At 45.0% G+C, this 16,904-nt stretch overlaps 1 protein-coding gene across 5 annotated transcripts in view; it reads right to left on the bottom strand.

Annotated features, from left to right (window-relative positions):
• Nucleotides 1-16,904, bottom strand: part of ACACA (acetyl-CoA carboxylase alpha) — a 138,337-nt gene that overhangs the window by 86,492 nt on the left and 34,941 nt on the right. For 3 of the 5 annotated variants that reach the window (XM_014959280.1, XM_014959356.1, XM_014959208.1), the window contains exons 1-13: nt 15,146-15,309; nt 14,718-14,881; nt 13,754-13,904; nt 13,178-13,281; nt 12,187-12,268; nt 10,774-10,919; nt 9,870-10,020; nt 8,426-8,560; nt 7,443-7,589; nt 6,908-7,096; nt 6,230-6,330; nt 5,613-5,701; nt 4,125-4,249 (exon numbers count right to left, since the gene is read on the bottom strand). In XM_014959280.1, coding sequence (XP_014814766.1) covers nt 4,125-4,249; nt 5,613-5,701; nt 6,230-6,330; nt 6,908-7,096; nt 7,443-7,589; nt 8,426-8,560; nt 9,870-10,020; nt 10,774-10,919; nt 12,187-12,268; nt 13,178-13,281; nt 13,754-13,904; nt 14,718-14,881; nt 15,146-15,301 — 1,740 coding nt within the window. In that variant the 5' untranslated portion in view covers nt 15,302-15,309. Of the gene's footprint in view, nt 1-4,124; nt 4,250-5,612; nt 5,702-6,229; nt 6,331-6,907; nt 7,097-7,442; nt 7,590-8,425; nt 8,561-9,869; nt 10,021-10,773; nt 10,920-12,186; nt 12,269-13,177; nt 13,282-13,753; nt 13,905-14,717; nt 14,882-15,145; nt 15,310-16,904 lie in introns of those variants that run through there. The other 2 variants (XM_014959434.1, XM_014959519.1) reach the window with 1 other exon arrangement.

The following is a 16,904-nucleotide window of genomic DNA, read 5'->3' on the forward strand; positions in this document are numbered from 1 at the left end:
TTTCCCCATTCCCCCCCCCCCCAGCAGCACTGCAAAATTCAGAGACCATTTAATTGTAGTGAAATGCCCTATGTAGCATGCAAAGGTTAGCAAATTTTCACCATGAAAGGTGACCAAACAGAAAGAGTTTAACTGCTGGCAGAACCTCCCGAAGGGCACTTAAAAAAAACCACCTCAAAACCAAAAAAACCCTCGCAATTCTACAACCACAAACCAACCACACATTGTACAGCCTCAGCAACACCAGAAGAAGAAGATCCTGTCACTCCTCTAATGCAAAGCTAACTAAAACCAGAAATGGTATCATGTGTTTCTTGCCACAGTACAGGGCAAGAATTCTTCTAAATCAGAGAATCCTGGTTCTGAGGAAGATCACCAGCTTACTTTCCTGTCTAAATTGGCTGGATAAAACAATAAACAGCATAATTTTCAGTGTTAATGCTGTTTCAAAACTCTTTTGGATTCAGCCATTCCAAAAAAACTGCAAACAGTAAAGACTTTCATCCGTTTTGTTTTCTGAGCAGAGGAGGTGCACTCTCACGTACACTGTCTTCCAAAAATAGTTTCAATTCCCATGAATAATCCCAGTCTTCAACAACTCACAGTGGCTTGTGAGCCTCTTCCCTCCCACTCCCCAAGCTGGAAACCCTCTAGGAACCTCTAACATGTTTCTTCTATGCAGCACTTAACTGTTTTTCTCTTGGTAAATGAATCATAGGACGAAAATGTGAGATGAAACAGGGATTTGCCACAGGAAAGAGAGCTGGTGCCTTAAAGTTTTAAGAGATTTTCTACACATACAGTCCAGAAAAGGCCCTTTGAAGATCCAAGAAAGAGAAAGGGGAAGAAGGGAAAATTCAGCGCAGCAGGTTAGACTGTTAAGTCTGTCAGGGAAAATAAAGTAAAAAACAAAAAACAAATAAAACAAGTCCCATAGACTGATGAATAAATAACAGCTCAGACTCCATGTGATTCCAAAGCTAAATAGCTTTTCCCCCATATTGGTCTTGACCCCTTTCTCTCTGACCTCACTCAAGCATGATGCCATCTCCAGGAATGGCATACATCCCTCAGGGAGAGGGACCACAGTCAAGTCACCCTGATTAAAAAAATCTAAGCTACTAACTCTTAATAGATTGTCGCCCCCTACGAACCAGTCTTGGGCCAGCAAACACTACAACAGCTGTTCTCAAAGAAAGTTCTGTAAATTTATCCACTCCAGGTCATTGTGTGGATTCTCAGTGAATAATTCAAGAGCTGCCTCCGTCATATTTGAAATACAAATTCCTGGGCATTATAATGTTATCTTACTGCTCAAGGTAACAAAATTCCAACAGGACACAGAACATCTGCCATGCCAGAAGCGATTCTGTCCGGTTAAGGCTGGGATGTGCATACAACAGTCAGTTAAGTACATAAAATGAACATACAACTTCAAGTCACACTATATTTCAACAAATATATGAAGGATGAAGTAGTTCCCATCCTGCCTTAAATGCCTGCTAGCTAAAAAAGGTGAATGATGGCAGCATAACACTATTAGTAAAGCCATCCTCAGAGCCCCTTGTTAATAACGGATTCCTAGGGATACATCAATAACAGCAACATAGGCACCAAGCTATTTTGACATGATGCTTGCCCTTGGAGGGCAAACTTAAACCATCCCACACAAATAGCTTGGCAACCCATAAAATGCCACCGCCTTCACCATGATTACACCAAATGTGCCACCGGGTCCCTCAGACATGGAGAGTAATGCGAGTCAGAAGGACGGTCTTCTGGTTAATGGCGTGAGCTGTTCCTCAGCAGATGGCAATCCCCAGCTCTGCCACAGATGACTCTATTGTCCCTCCTGAGCCCCTGCCACCCGCTCAATCCGAGATGTCCCTGTGACGCCATGTTGGTGTGACAAGGCCTGGGGCCCCACACCGGCAGAGGCCATGGAAATGGCGGCCGGATCATGGACTAGCTACTGGCTGATCTTCCACCACCTACAGCACGGTCTCTCCAGGAGGATATAAGTTCTAGCAAAGGGGGATGTCAGCCTTTACTTGGGATGAAATAACTGACAGCGGTGGGAAGAATGGCCACCCAAGAAGGAAAAAGGAAAACTCTTCGACGTTCCCCCACGTTCCCCCTCTCCCAGCACACCCCTCAGACGGACGCTGTGCCGGCCAACATGTGGGACACAGCAAGGCCCGGCCTCCAAGACGACGGCTGGCACGGAGGTGAAAAACTAGACAAAAAAGTTTCAGTCCCATTTTAGCAAGAAATAATCAGGATGACAACAACAAAATAAAGCAGGTAGCTGGGGCCGCGCTGGCTTTTGCCTGCACTGATTGGCAAAGGCAGCGAGCAAAGCCTCAAACCAGCTCCCTGACAAGGCCTAACGCCTCCCCGGCACCCCCGTGTAATTACACACTTGAGTGACTGGACTCTGAAGAAAATTGAAGGCCTGAGCTGCGAACAGCTGCCATTTTCTCTCTCCATCACGCCAGCATGATTACTTGAGAAATGAACAGCCCCGGCTCAAAGCTACTCCAGAATTCTCAGAGGAAATATGGCTCCGTGTTCAAATAATGAGATTCTTAAGGCAAGCGTTACTTACAATCACACCACACACCAAAAAGGGAAAGGGAAAAAAAAGAGAAAAAAAAAAAAGGGAAAAAAGGAGAGCCAGAAAGAAAGAATGCCAGGGTCCTTATATCTTACAAATTAGAATTTAAGAAACCCAGCCTCAGTCTAGGACAATTACGACTCTTTTTCTCCTTTTGAGAGTTATTTTGTGGATGGCTACTTTGGACATATTTTTGGCAGTAACAGAGCACATTATGGTTGTAGAAAAAAATAAAAAGAAATGTGAGGGGGAGAGAGAGACATAGTATTGTAATTAGCCTCTCAAAAAGCAGGATACCCAACTCTAGTCTGTTGAAAATCATGTCATAGCTAAATTCATCCTGCCTTGAGGAAGGTAGACGTTCATTCTGCTTCAAAGCATTATGTGGGACAAGGATTTCTTGAGGCTTTTTAGGAAACAGGAAAAAAGAGACAGGACTCAATTGTTGTTTTTTAATTATTTTTCCTGGGAATGTAATTTACTGGGAGTTTAACCCATTAGAGTGGGACTGATGTTAATGAGAACCGAGATTTTTCATGGAGTAACAAGCCAGAAGAACCTGAGAAGGTGATGCCAGGTCCTGGCATGAGGATTCATTTGTGTTTCTAGGGTGGGATTTACATCTGTCCAAGAGGAATTCCAACCCCAGGAGATTCCCCAGCCCTTTGCAAGCCCCCTGGATGGCCACACACCATCCCAAGGGTCAAAGGCATAGTCTGCAGTGACCAGCTTTGTGCTGGGATACTGAGTCCCAGTCAGGTTCCATCACACAGCTGGTCTGAAAGCACCACTGCAGCCCTGAAATAAGACTTTATAAGGCTATAACCAGGAAAAAGCTCAGAGAAGCCACTGCCAAACCTGTAAGGCCAAACTATGGCTCATCAAGGAAGAGCATGTGAAACCCCTCGAGGGCCTCCACATCTGCTGGCTAATGCCATTCACAACGAGGAAGTCACCCTCATCAGCAATGAAGGACCATAAAAATGTTGCTGTTACAAAATTATTACCACAAAAGAATCATGTGCTTTTTGTGCTGGGAGCTTATTGCTTTGCTTTTCAAGCAACTCCAATTTGAGTACCATGAGCTACATAAAGACGGGACCTCTCTGAGCCCCCTGAAGACGAAGAAGCAAAAACGCATCCCAGCATTTGGAAGTCAACCTCTAGCAGCCTCCCACTGTAGGAGTTAAGTCTGCATTCTTATCTTACCACAGATGCTAACAAATCACTTGCATAATTAGCCTTTATTGCACTCTGATAGGCAATCAATGCAGGACAGTTGTGAACCAGAAGGTGCACACACATCGAGCTGAGCAGGATGGTCTGGGTCTCCTTTAACACACAGTTTACAAGCCCTAAGAACTTGTGAAGAAACTCCACACTGCTGCCACTGCTTCTGTAGCTGGAAGGTTTGCACCTTTACAAATGAGAGCTGTCAGTTTGGTACCTTTCAGAGCACCAAACATACAACTACAAGCAGCAGTAAATTTCTAGACAGACAACTTACGATGAGCATTGTCACAAGCAGGTTCTTCTTGGTGACCTGAGCGTGGGAGAAGATGTAGTTCAATACAGCATTCATATCACTTTTGTTCTCTTCCCGGAGGGTAAAGACACACTTGTCATAGTGACCTGCAATCAGAAATGCACATTTTTTTTCCAGTCCCCACACCTCTGCATCAAGGAATGCAAGTTACTAGATGTGTTTTCTATATGTATGTTTTGAGAATCTATTTTGTATGGTCCACACATTCAATTCTGGGAAGGAAACATTCCTCCCACCACAGCCCCCTCAACTTTAATTAAACATCCTACTCTCAGTAAAACACTTCCAATACCAAATACCTCCTTTGTGAGCAATACGAAGAGAGGAATGGTGACCTCAGCCTCTCATTCAAATGACAACCAAAATAAAATGATAGCAAAAAGACTCGCATCGTCCTCTACTACCAGCAATTGGAGTGGAAACGGATCCGCAGTACCATTAGGCTGGTGCAGGTACTGGAATAGGACAAAAGGAAAGTAGAGCAGAATCTGAACTACCTGTAAGAGCCTGAGCCTCAAAATTAGCCAGTACTTCATTGCCATCTTGTGCCTGCATACAGCAGTGCAAGGCATTTATTGCAACGCGGTTTCAGGCTGAGGTTTGAGGTTTGTTCTCATCAACAGCAAACACATTCCTGGTATTTTACAGCAGGTACAAATAACTTGGTGACTTTTTCCTTAACTGCACTTGATGTTCTTATTATAGAAATTAATAAACAGGCAAGATAGAACTAAATAGTGTGGTGAGTTTAAACAGTTTTTCCGATTCTGATTTTTCTGCAGATGCTCAGAAATCAGGAAATAAAAACCAAGCTTCCAATATGAAGCTTCTACATTTGGAATACCCAAGTTATGCAGCAGTCCTCACTTAGAGGATCATAAACTCATATGGGAGCTATTCTTTTGAAGATTTAAGGGGAAAGGGATCATCCCTACACTGAAAAGAGGCCAGAGTCATATTCTGACATGTCAACTGTGGGTAAGAAGAGACAGGATGTGGAATACCCAAGTTGTGCGAAGTCCTCACTTAGAGGATCATAAACTCATATGGGAGCTATTCTTTTGAAGATTTAAGGGGAAAGGGATTATCCATACACTGAGAAGAGGCCAGAGTCATATTCTGACATGTCAACTGTGGGTAAGAAGAGACAGGATGTAAAAAATATATATACCAGCAGGGGCAAACCAGCAGAACAGACAGCTTTGGGGTGGAGTTTGTCATTTGCTTGTCATAACCATTATGAGCACTCTTACTACGAAATCTCAAACTGGACATAAGCTCCTCTACAAAACTCAGGATGTGACTGGCTGAGCTTTGGAAGAAAACCTGCGTAGCTCAGCCTCAAGACAAAGTTTGGGCAATCTTTCCTGAAGGGGGGTCCATGTGGACCTTCTGGGACCAACTGTGGTTCTTTCAGAAATCAAACCCTCGACGTGCTTAGAGACTCACCGTGCTGAAACTGAGTCTCCACCTTCAGATACTGACGGAGCAGATCCATCACCACTGCTTTCATGTGACCTCGAATACCGCTCCGGTACCTGCAGAAGTAAAGAAGTCAAACCTAGCACCAAGTGAGACCGGCACAGCCCTGCTTCTGAACACCTGCAAGTGAGTAACACTCAACACAAGCAGCAGAATAAGTCCTTTTGCTTACAGAAAGAACCATATTTAGTTCTGAAAATCCCATGTGTGTTGTGGGGCAGCGTGGCTCATGTTTTGCATCAAAATGTCCTTTTCCTTCTAAAAATACTCAAAACCCTGGACACTGAAATGCATAACACACACCAGTGGCTTGGTGAAATGGCCAAGACATGATCAGGATCAGGACAGAAGTTAAATCTTTATTTCATACACAAAGGGGAAAGGAGGAAGGATCTGTGTGTGTGCTTCACACAGGAGCAACAAACACTGTTGACCTCCCTGAGGGGACTACACAGCTTATTCCTAGTGATTTATACTCTTGGGTGTAATAAAACCAGCTGAATAAAGACAAGCAGGCTCAGGTCTTTCAAGCAGTAGAGAAAAAACCACAACAGAGTTAGGGGGTACCCCTGAAACTGGCTCACCTCTGTACCAGCTGCACAATGCTCTGAGTGTTCATGAAGAAGACCTCACGCTCCGATTTGCGGTTCAAGGTGGCTGCGTGGCTATCCAAGATATTGGCAATCTGAAAGAGAGCAAACATGTGACAGTCCCAGTCCTGAATGGGACAATCTGGCCAAATAATTGGCCAAGAACCTCCAGACAGACCAGACCAGAGCTCCAGTAGATTCCAGCAAAGGCCAAAGCCTTAAACTGCTAAGGAAGTTAATGACCTGACAATGAGATAAAAATCAATGCACAATATCGTATACTGGAGAAATCCTCTTCCAACATGTCATTACCTGATCAGGCCTCCCTTAGTTGCACTCACTCTTTTTTAAGGTTATGACAGCACCACAAACTGCACTGCAGCATGTGTACCAGGCACAAAGCAAATAAATAAATGCCCACAAGGCCAGTGATATGATTAAACTGCTTCCAAACCACCTGTTTAAAGTTATAATGAGCAGGGAACACAAATCCTAAAGCATAAGTAAAGGAGGGAAGCCTTTAAGCTCAAATGACACAGGTAAGTAACTTTCATCATGAAGATCCCAAGTTCAAACACGTCTTTCATGTCAAATTGACCCCCAGGTAATTTAAAGGAACTTTCTCTGCCCCCAAACAAACCAATTTTTACCCCTCTAAGCGTGATTGATCACCTGTTGGCTGGGAAACTGGCAAAGGACTGATGTGATGTTGCTGGCATATTGGGCCATCTCCTTCTTGATGGACTTCTCTACATTGGGTGGGATCCGTCCAGAAACGCTGGTCATGATGTCCTGAAGTTCCAGCAGAGGCAGAGACGGATCCCTCAGTGTCTTCATCAACCGCTCAACCCAGCCTTTCACCTAGAGAGAGACCAGTCGGTGTGTCACTACTCTTTTGTCACACAGCTAGTCCAGGGATTAAAAGAGAGAACTGGGGTAGATGACAAAGCTGCTGTGCTGCCTTAGACCAACAGCTGAACCAGGTTCATCCACCTTCTTTCCTCCTCCTTCTGGGACTTCCACCCCAGCTGGCTATGCACACAGGTCCCTACAAGGCTGCAGCACAGGCAGTAAAGATCTTTGTCTTTGCTTTAGGTGCCACAGATGGGATGCTCCCACTTCACTCTGTGGTGAGACTGACTATAAGGAAGTCAGAAAGAAAATCAAATCGAGCCCTTGCTTGGAAACAAGAAGTAGTAACAGGTACCTTGTTGCTGAAGTAGGGCTCTGGCAGGCAGTATCCATTCATCACGTTGACCAGGTTATCCAGGACATAATGGAAGATGCGATGGAGCTTCTCCCCTCGAAGTGCTGTGCTCTGGATCTGTGGCAAGGTACCTGTGTGCAGTTCAGCCTGGAAACACAGGGAAGAGCAGAATGTCACTAACCCTCCTGCACAGTAACATACTGTGACCCTTCACTGGAGTCTCTGATTTATCTTGGAAAAATTTCCAGAGTGGAAAATGCGCTTGATTGAGAGACAGAAAAGTTATGAGCTTGATCTCCAACAGTTCTGTGTTGTACAGACCCACAGAAAAAGCTTCCAGCCTCTCTCCCAAACACCTTACAGTTGATCTCGTTTAGATCCAGGACGACCAAAAGTCTCAAAGCACAAGAAAAGTCAATAGTTTGGTGCTGATAATCACTTTCCACCCCCTGCATGACAACCTTCCACAATTTTCAATTAGCTGTTGCTAAAGGAACAACAGATTCCCTTCCATCCCTAAATGAATATATCTCTTTGCCTTTCACCTTTAAAAAGCTCCATGTCCTAGGCTCTTTTTTCTTATTCCCAGATTTGCTACAATTGCCTTCTCAGGGCCCGACACTCTTGGAGTTGGGATATCAACTCCCGTTCTCCCAAAAAGAGTCACTTAGAGAAGAACATATGATTAAAAAAATTAAATAAACTTGCACAGAAATAAAGCATATAGAAAAATCTGGCCAACCTCCAATCCCCTAGACAGCCGCGTGTCCCTTACCCGAGGTAAGAGAACAGGAATAGTACATAAGCTTAGCCTGAATCTGAGTCCTACTCCTCATCTGAGACAAATAAATGGTAAAGTGACAATTCCAGCACAATGCACAAATCTGAAATGGGTTGAGAACATTGGACCATCTTGTACCACTCTCAACATCATTCCCCTATTAAAAACACACTGAACATCTGCGCTTCCTGCAAGGTCTCACCTGCTGAACCCTGCTGGGATCATCCAGCTGGAGCTTGGCAATCACACAGCCTGGATCCAAGACTGCCCCGGGGCGTTTGACATAATGGATGCAGCCCGATTCCCCTGCTGTCAGCGTCATCACCATTTTCATCACCTGTAGCAAGGAAAACAGGTTACACACTCAGCTTCCACGTTCCCCAAACGGCTCTAGTTTTGTGAGCCAGCAGCCGCAAAGCTGGCTCTAGTTTTGTGAGCTCCCCACAGCCAAGCTCACCCGCAGGAGTGCCCTTACCTTCAGGCTTTCTCAAAGGCTTGAAAAAGCACACACGTTGAGAACGAAACCCCAAGCACTGAAGTGATTGGTAAAACTAAATAATTGGGCCCAAATTAGCGCAGCTGGAACCCATCCTCAGGAATGTCACCTGTTCCACACTGCTTGGACCAAGAGGTCCTCAAGAAGGTCCCACATTCAACACAATGAACAAAGCAGACAGAATTTACTGCTGCACTCTGAAGGCTGGAAGTGGAACAGCCACTCTCAACAGCTACAGCCACATTCACTTTTGGCAGAGGGAACCAGGATTGCTTTCTAGAGGTCACCCGTCTCAGACCGCTCATCACAAACAGAGATGCTTCCTTAGACCAGCCGTGGAAGCTCCTTCAGAACAGAGGGGCTGGGTATAGGGGGACACAGTCTAGTTTTACCATCACTATACTACATGCCACAACCGGGAACACAGCGATTGAGTAGGTGGTTCCTTCTTAGCCACGTCTCTGTTGCAGCCTAAAAACACTTACATAAAGTTTCTGAATCTCTGGTTTGATATTTTTCTCCTACACATTGTCCCCAACCGGTTTAATTTCCCCTCTGTCAACACACACCCTCCCCTCCCTCAAATCTGTTTTGAGCCACACACTCCTACACAGCCCCTCGTGCTTTCCTCACAGCCAGGCAGAAATTGTTGTTCCTCCTCCTCTCTAGGAGTTAAGTAACTTCCCAGGGAGAAGGGAGGAGTGACACTTATTAACTCATCCGATCAACCTGATAAATGATCAAGTAATCAGAGAAGTCTTAGTCCTGGCATGTAACTCTGCTTCTGAGTCTGCGGTAGCACTACGTAGTGGTCTACAAGGAGAAGACCTTCTTCACCACAGCTAGAAAACAGACTGCACATGGATCCCTTGGTATCACAGCAAGATGATAACCATGGTCTCACTGCAGAGAAATTCTGCTTATCACTTAGAATAGTCATAAACACTCAAATTTCAGCTGTTAAGTCATTTCTTCCCCACCCCATCACTTTCACTGCTGATTCCTGCGTTAGTCCAACTTAAACACAGAAAAAAAAAATGGAAAGGAAACACTGTGAATTATCCCTCACGCTCAATTCCCAATTCCAAAGCATTCAACCTTTTTTCCCCCCAGATTCTGCAGCCAGGTCAGTTCTTTGAGACTCTTTTACCTCTATTTCTGCAAAGCACTGGCCTGCGAACACGTGTCCCCCGTCCTCCACCACATACTGGATAAGCTTCCCAGCCGAGGGCGAGCGCAGAATGGAGGGGTCATTCTCCTTTTCAAACACACAGGTCTTGTTACCTATAGTGATGCGATACCTAGGGAGGAATGGGACAAATCACTGCAACACCATTTCCTGTGACACTAAATTCTTGATGCCAAACTGCCCACCTTATGCAAAATCCTCTTGTATATGGAGCAACAGGAAAAAGAACGGGATGAACCCAAGTAGCAGCCTCTTGTATATGGAGCAACGGGAAAAAGAACGGGATGAACCCAAGTAGCAGACTGAGAGGTTGAGATTTTATCACATTTTCTAACACAGAAAGTTACCCAAACTCTTTGTACTCCTGACCAGAAAAGAAACCAGCAGAGGGGGCAGTGGGTCACAGTCCAGAAGCTGGACATGGACTCACCTTATGGCTCTGATCCCTGTAGGGAATTCTTAGGGAATACACCGAACTAGTAAATCTTGTGTCTATTTCTAAGGCAGTTGTGGAGTTTCCAGGAATTTAAAGATTTTCATGTTCTGGTTTTTGGCATTTTTTTGTCCATTTGGTTTTTGCTTGTGTTTTGTTTTGTTTTTTTTCTATAATCCAAAAGGGCACTTTTAAAGAACGAGCAGAATATGAACTCCACATTGGTACATATTCAGGTGTTTCTTCTATCAGTAGCCAAGGTCTGTTCTTCAGGTGAGGGCAACTTTCCTCTTTAAACTCATTCATAATACATCTAGTAATCTCTTCCTAGGGGAGAATTCCATCCCCAGCTGATCTTTGGGAAGCATAAAGTTACAAGTACACCTAATTTTGGCTTCTGTGTAAATGTTAAACATCTTTACGGGCTGGTACCTGTCTACTTCTTCTTTCATGTAGGTAGTGTAGCTGCTGCCATCGTAGGACAGGAGCAGTCCCCCATCACTCAGGCGGTGCACGTCGACTTCCACACAGGAGCTGTTCATGATGACCACGTAGGAATTGGGAGACTGTCGGGTCACCTGGGGATCCACAAGAACAGTACACATGGAATAAACACAGCATTGACACAACAGCAGCCTGGGCTGCCACAACACACAGAGTGTTCCAAGCACTGCAAGAGAGGGAGCTAAAGAAGCAGAACAGGGCCATTTGTTTTCATGTTAAGACAGAAAAAAACAATGCAAAAAAACCCCTGGGATCACAAAGCATTTCGCAGTCAAGGGATGCCAGAACTAATGCTGTCCATGAATCTTGATTTAATCCACTCTCAGTTATGTGTTAATTGTACAAGTTTGATTGCACAATCATACGCCATTTCTTCACCCTGATCTACGTAAAAGTGACAGTAGTGAACTACAGTTGCATAATGAATGAGATAATTTGGGAAAAAAAGAGAGAGGTTGCCTCACAGAGAAAACAGCTAAAGCTCTCCCTGGAAAAAGGGATCCTATCTCAGTCCCTGCCAGAGAGATCCCATCTGAAGCTGGGTAAAGCACTCAAAGCACACTTCAGCTGCTGTTCAGTGCCTCTCACCAAAGGGGTGCCAAGGTAAAATCATGGAGGTGCAGGGGTGCAGAATACTTAAACCTGCAAAAAACAGTAGGTGCTGATGTCCTTAAAAGCTTCACCACAATACGTTTGCCCAAGGAAGCTAATGAAGGTTGCACAGGCAATCTTAAATCTACTATTTCCTAACTTTTGTATGCTTGGTTTCACAACCTTTAAAGAGTATTTCTAACACTCTTTTTTGCACACTGCAAAGAAAAAGCAACACTAAAGGGAAAAATTGCTACAAATTCTGTCACATGGATGAAACTGGCCTCAAACAACAGCAGAGTAGATCTGCTTATTCAGAAACATCAGCTGAAAGTTTTGGTGAACCAAGAGGCAGCAGTCTGCCTGTAACAAGCTATTCCTCACCCAATGCAGAGCATTTCTTGACCCCGGAAGGTTTAAATGTTTACAGAGACACACAGAGATATTGCAATGGAAAGATGTGATGGGGTATTACCATAAGGGAGATTGTACTCATTTCTTAACCCCGCTAAAGCAGAGAAAATAAACCCTGCACAGATTTAATTCCAATAATTACATGTATTACAAAGATTAAGCCAGAGCAGAACACAGACATTTCCAACTGAAAATGAGAAGCTGATGGGTTTCCACGCTCTGCATCGTACCTTCAGCACGTATTTCCGTCCTTCATAGATGAGTTCCACATCCACAGTGTTCGACATTTCCAACTGAAAGTGGGAAGCTGATGGGTTTCCACGCTCTGCATCGTACCTTCAGCACGTATTTCCGTCCTTCATAGATGAGTTCCACATCCACAGTGTTCAGCAGAGTATGAGCAGGCAGGACTTGGCCCCTTGAAAAGAAGTATGAAACAAAATTGGTCTTCTAGAAGCCACCAAACGGCTCTCAGGGGCCCACGCAGGGTCAAAGAGGCAGGGAAGAATTTGGAAAACACTAGCAGAGAGATGGGAGTAGGCTTTTAAACCCTCTCTTCTTAGGAGACACACGGAGCAGTTTGCCAAAGCCACCCATCTCTCTGCAGCACACACACCAGCTTTACTCTCCTCTCCACACACCCACTGGTGCCTGAGAGAAGAGTCTGCAGAAGGAACACCACGGCCTGGATTACAGAACATGTACCATGACTTAACATAGGCATAAAGTGGCTTTTTCCCCTGCAGCTGTGTTTATGTATGGACTCACCAACGGGACACTTAGGGGAAGAATCCACTTCAGGGCAGACCTGCCCGGATCACGCCAGGTTTAGCCTGACAGAGCGTTACAGCTGGTTTCCCTGCTGTTCCAGCTCTACTTTAAAGCCAGCAGGAGCAGAGAAGGTTTTCTAAGTAGTAGTGGGAAACATTCAATTTGGAAAATTATGTCAAACCTGGAAAACTAAATCAATCCTCAAAACATGAGGAAGACAATATCTGGCGATTCAAGGCTCTCTGATGCTGTCCTAGCAGTACACAAAGAACTTCACATTTCTGAGTCATTTCTGTAAGCTTTTGCCAAAACTGCCAGAAACCAAACCAATCAATCTGTGCAAGCAGCAGGGGGTATTTTGCAGAGATGCACAGTTATCTGCCAGTTTTCTTAGGCCAGCAGATAAACAGCTTCCTGGGGCCAGAGACCAGTCAGCAGATAACCAGCTCTGTGCATTTCTGAACGGGACTGCACTTGAACAAAACTTGTAAATCGAAACTAATTACTCTCTGCTTATCAACTGTCTACCAGATTCCAGAGCAGTTTGCAATTTTACCTTTCTAGAGAGTGCAGGAAGTTTGAGACGCTGTTTCGGAAGCTGACGTCGGCCACGTGCAGAGCCCCACACACCACCCCCAGCATGGTGTCAGGCCGCTCCGCCTGGAAGGGAAGGGAACGTAACACCATTGCATCTCCATTAGCTTCAGTCCATTCTGGACACCCATGTGAAGAATCAACAGTCCCAGCTCTGTTTTTGGTTCACTGCCAACCTCTCTTTAAAACAAACTGGTATAGCGTCCATGGCAATGCTATATAGAAGCAATTTCCCCTGTAACTCCTTAAAATAAAACCACATTTTTTCCTTCTTGGATCAAATCTTGAGGCCTAGCCTTAATTCACACTAGGATGCTTTTCTGGGCAACTTAAAGACCACCTTTCCCCAACACAAATGACTTAGGATTTTGATATAAATAAGAATTAATGCCAGTGACAATGTGTATGAATGAAGTGGTCAGCAGACATTAACCACTCCTCACTCCTTGTCCTCTTGCAAGCAGGATGCACTAAGTTTGCCCCCATCCCCTTCCCCTCCTCGTTCTCATCTGTAGTCCCCTAAAGCAAGAAGCCACACCTGAACTTTCTCAGCAATAAGGCGATCCAACCAGCCGGTGTCGATGCGGTTCTGCTGAAAGCTTTCCGTTTCCAACAGTTTAATCAAGTACTCAACAGTGGTTCGGAAATCCCCTCGGATGGACAACTCCTTCAAAGCCACTACCATGTTTCTGAAAGAGGAAAAAAATACCTATTATCCATCCCATACTAGCAGTAACATGCCCATTGGGAACTCTGTAGCTCCCCATGAGCTGCTGGGAAAAAACAGTCTGAAGGAATAGCAGAAAAGCATGTGCATTGGAGCAAGATCCTACATGACGTGCTTGGGAATGAAAGAATATTGATTTTCTTCAATCTTCTGCTGGTGTGAAGAGCAGCTCAGCTCACACCAGCTATGAGATCAGGGCTTCCCACTGCTATCAACATCGAGGCATCTACCACACGTCAGAGGCACACAAGAGACAGACAGACCTGGTCTCCATCCCACCCAGAATGGAACAGAGAAAGGCCACGGATGAAAAACATCATGGATGACAGGTTGGACAGTCCTCTCTTATGACCAGAAGCTTTACTGTTCCACACCACACTCAGTGGTTTATAAACCATTAAAAGGCACTGGAACACAAGTTATCAATGTTTTTCCTGTTTGAAGCCTGCCACCAGAATGCTTTCAAGGAGGGACTTCAACACAACAGGAGCTGTGTCATACCCCAGCAGCAGGTAAACAAGGCAGGAATGAAACAGAAAGGAAAAAAGTAAAGAGAAGTAAGCAAAAAGTGTAAAAACGTGTGTACAACACAGTGGAATTGCAAAGTGAGACAGGATGAGAAGCCTGACTGTGATGTGGGAAACAAGGTAAAGAGATGGAAACTTCCTTTTAAAACTCCCAGAAATAAGGTGTTATGTTTTATCCATGGCACTTTGGATTAAAGAGGAGCAAACCAAGCAATTTCCAAGGTTCTAGCACTATTCTGACTACTTACGAAATAGCTTCTTCACGGTTTTCTCCCCAAGAGAAGCAGTGACCAAACTGAGAATCGGCAAATTCATGGAGCCCTCCTGCAGCAGCAACACTGAAATAGCCCCAGACATTCTTATTGCTGCGGAAATTCAGTTCCTGAACTGTACCAGAACTGGGCTTAAACCCCTGTAAAGACAGACAGACATTGCTATACATCCTAAAGAAAAAGTAAATAATGCAGAATTAGGGAAGCCATTAGAGTGCTAAAGGCTAGAGCACCTCTTTGTGCTGCAAGTTCAGGCTGTGTCTAAAGAACCATCAGTGAGATTAGGGAAGAATCTTTTAAACTTGGTGCCAAACTTTTCAGGATCAGCAGCAGGGACTGAACCCAGGTGCAAAGCCTACAGCTACCAGAGTGTGATGGGTAACTACAGGATGTACAACACTCACCTCGTCAGGATTCTCACTGGTGATACGGGCAGCGATGACGTGGCCACGTGGGCAGGGGACATGGGCTGAATTCTCAAAATCAATGGTTCCATCTCCCCACGGAGAAACACCGTACATCACTCGGATATCCTTGATCCGGTGGAGGGGAATACCCATGGCAATCTAAGGAGAAAAAATAATAATCACCTAATAATAATAATAAAATAATAACTACCACTAAGTTTCTCTCCTCACAGAGAAGAATTAATTGTACCAATACTCTAGAAGCTGATGCTGCAGTTCCAGTACAGCAATATTCACTCCTGTTTTCTGAGGTGAGCCTTCTCCACTGACACATTCGTATTCCTCAGGACAGCTGAGCTCAGTGTAATATCCACCTTAAGCCCTTCAGCCAGTATTTTCCATTGACTGATTAAAAGGCTCCAGAGAAAGCTGGCCAGTGCTGGGTCAGCTGAGGATGGGTGTGCATTCGGCCTGTTAAAAATATACTAAGGTCCCAGTGAGACACAAGGTCCTTAACTGGTTACAGGAAACTGTGGAATTTTGGAACTATAAACTGCAGAGAAAGTAACCTGCAGAACTGGCTGCTGGCTCTATCCCTATGGAGTAAAGTCCCACTTGTTCTGTTCAGTAGCTGGGGTATTTTTTTTTACAGCTACGGTTCAAAAAGGCTGAGCTTTAGCTTAACCATTTACTTCAGCTGTTTAATAGCCAGACACCAGCAGACAAAAGACCAAACTGGTTACAACACCAACACGCCGCTCTGTGAAATTATATTTAGCATCAGCAATACGAAGAACAGTGCCCAAACAATGAGGAAAGCATCGGACCAGTTACAAAACTCCCAGTGTCTGGCAAATACAGACACAGAGCTACTGGAGTGACCCGCTGAGAGAAGGCTCCGGCCAAAACCAAAGATGATCCTGCTCCTGAGCAGCTCCCAAGACAGGACAGTGCAAGTGTCTGTTTCCTCTACCCTCAATCCTATAACTTTGAAATGGAAACAGGAGGGACAAGAAAGAAACTAGAGAGAAAGTGAGATGGTAAGAATGGGAGAGCTGAGAAAATGGAAGTACAACAGCCCGTTGAGCCCCTAATGGGGTGTAAGAGGGAAAGAGGACCATGGAATCCATCCACTGGTGGAGAAGACCAGGGCTGAGAAGAGAGAGGCAGCACAGCAGCACCCAGGGAGTCCGGTGGGGATGTCCAAGAGACAGATCAGCCAGGGCAGTGCAATAAACACTTTCTGCAGGATCTGTGGATTCCCTCACTGCTTTGGGGATCGGAACAACAAAAAGCTGACTGGTTCATGCAGGCCATAGCTGTCATGCACTGTGATGACTTCTTGAAAAAGCAATAAACCAGGGGAAATTCTCGGTCATTTTGCCTATTCTAGTACCTAATTATCAGGCACAAATCCTGTTTTGCAGAAAGGCTGAAGAGCAGGGACCTCAGCTGGGAGGAGGTATCTGCTGTGAGTGAGGGGCTTGGAGAGCTGGAAACGATTGCTCTGGAAGCCAGAGCTCGTCAAAAGTGCTCATCAAAATTAAAAGGATCCAGGTGACTTTCCTGAACTTCAAACAACTGCTGAGCTTGCTGAAAGACGAAAAATCCAATTGTCTCTTCTTTTTTCCCTCCTTTCATCATTAGTAACTGCAGGAAGAGGCCGGTGTCCCTCGGAGGCAGAGTGGGCAATGCGCTGCTCTAAACTGGCACAGCATCTTGTTGCTCTGCTCGCCTCAGAAGCCAACTCAGTTCA

Source organism: Calidris pugnax, unplaced genomic scaffold (assembly GCF_001431845.1).
Source record: "Calidris pugnax isolate Ruff unplaced genomic scaffold, ASM143184v1 scaffold45, whole genome shotgun sequence".
In the NCBI taxonomy this organism is placed as follows: Eukaryota; Metazoa; Chordata; class Aves; order Charadriiformes; family Scolopacidae; genus Calidris; species Calidris pugnax.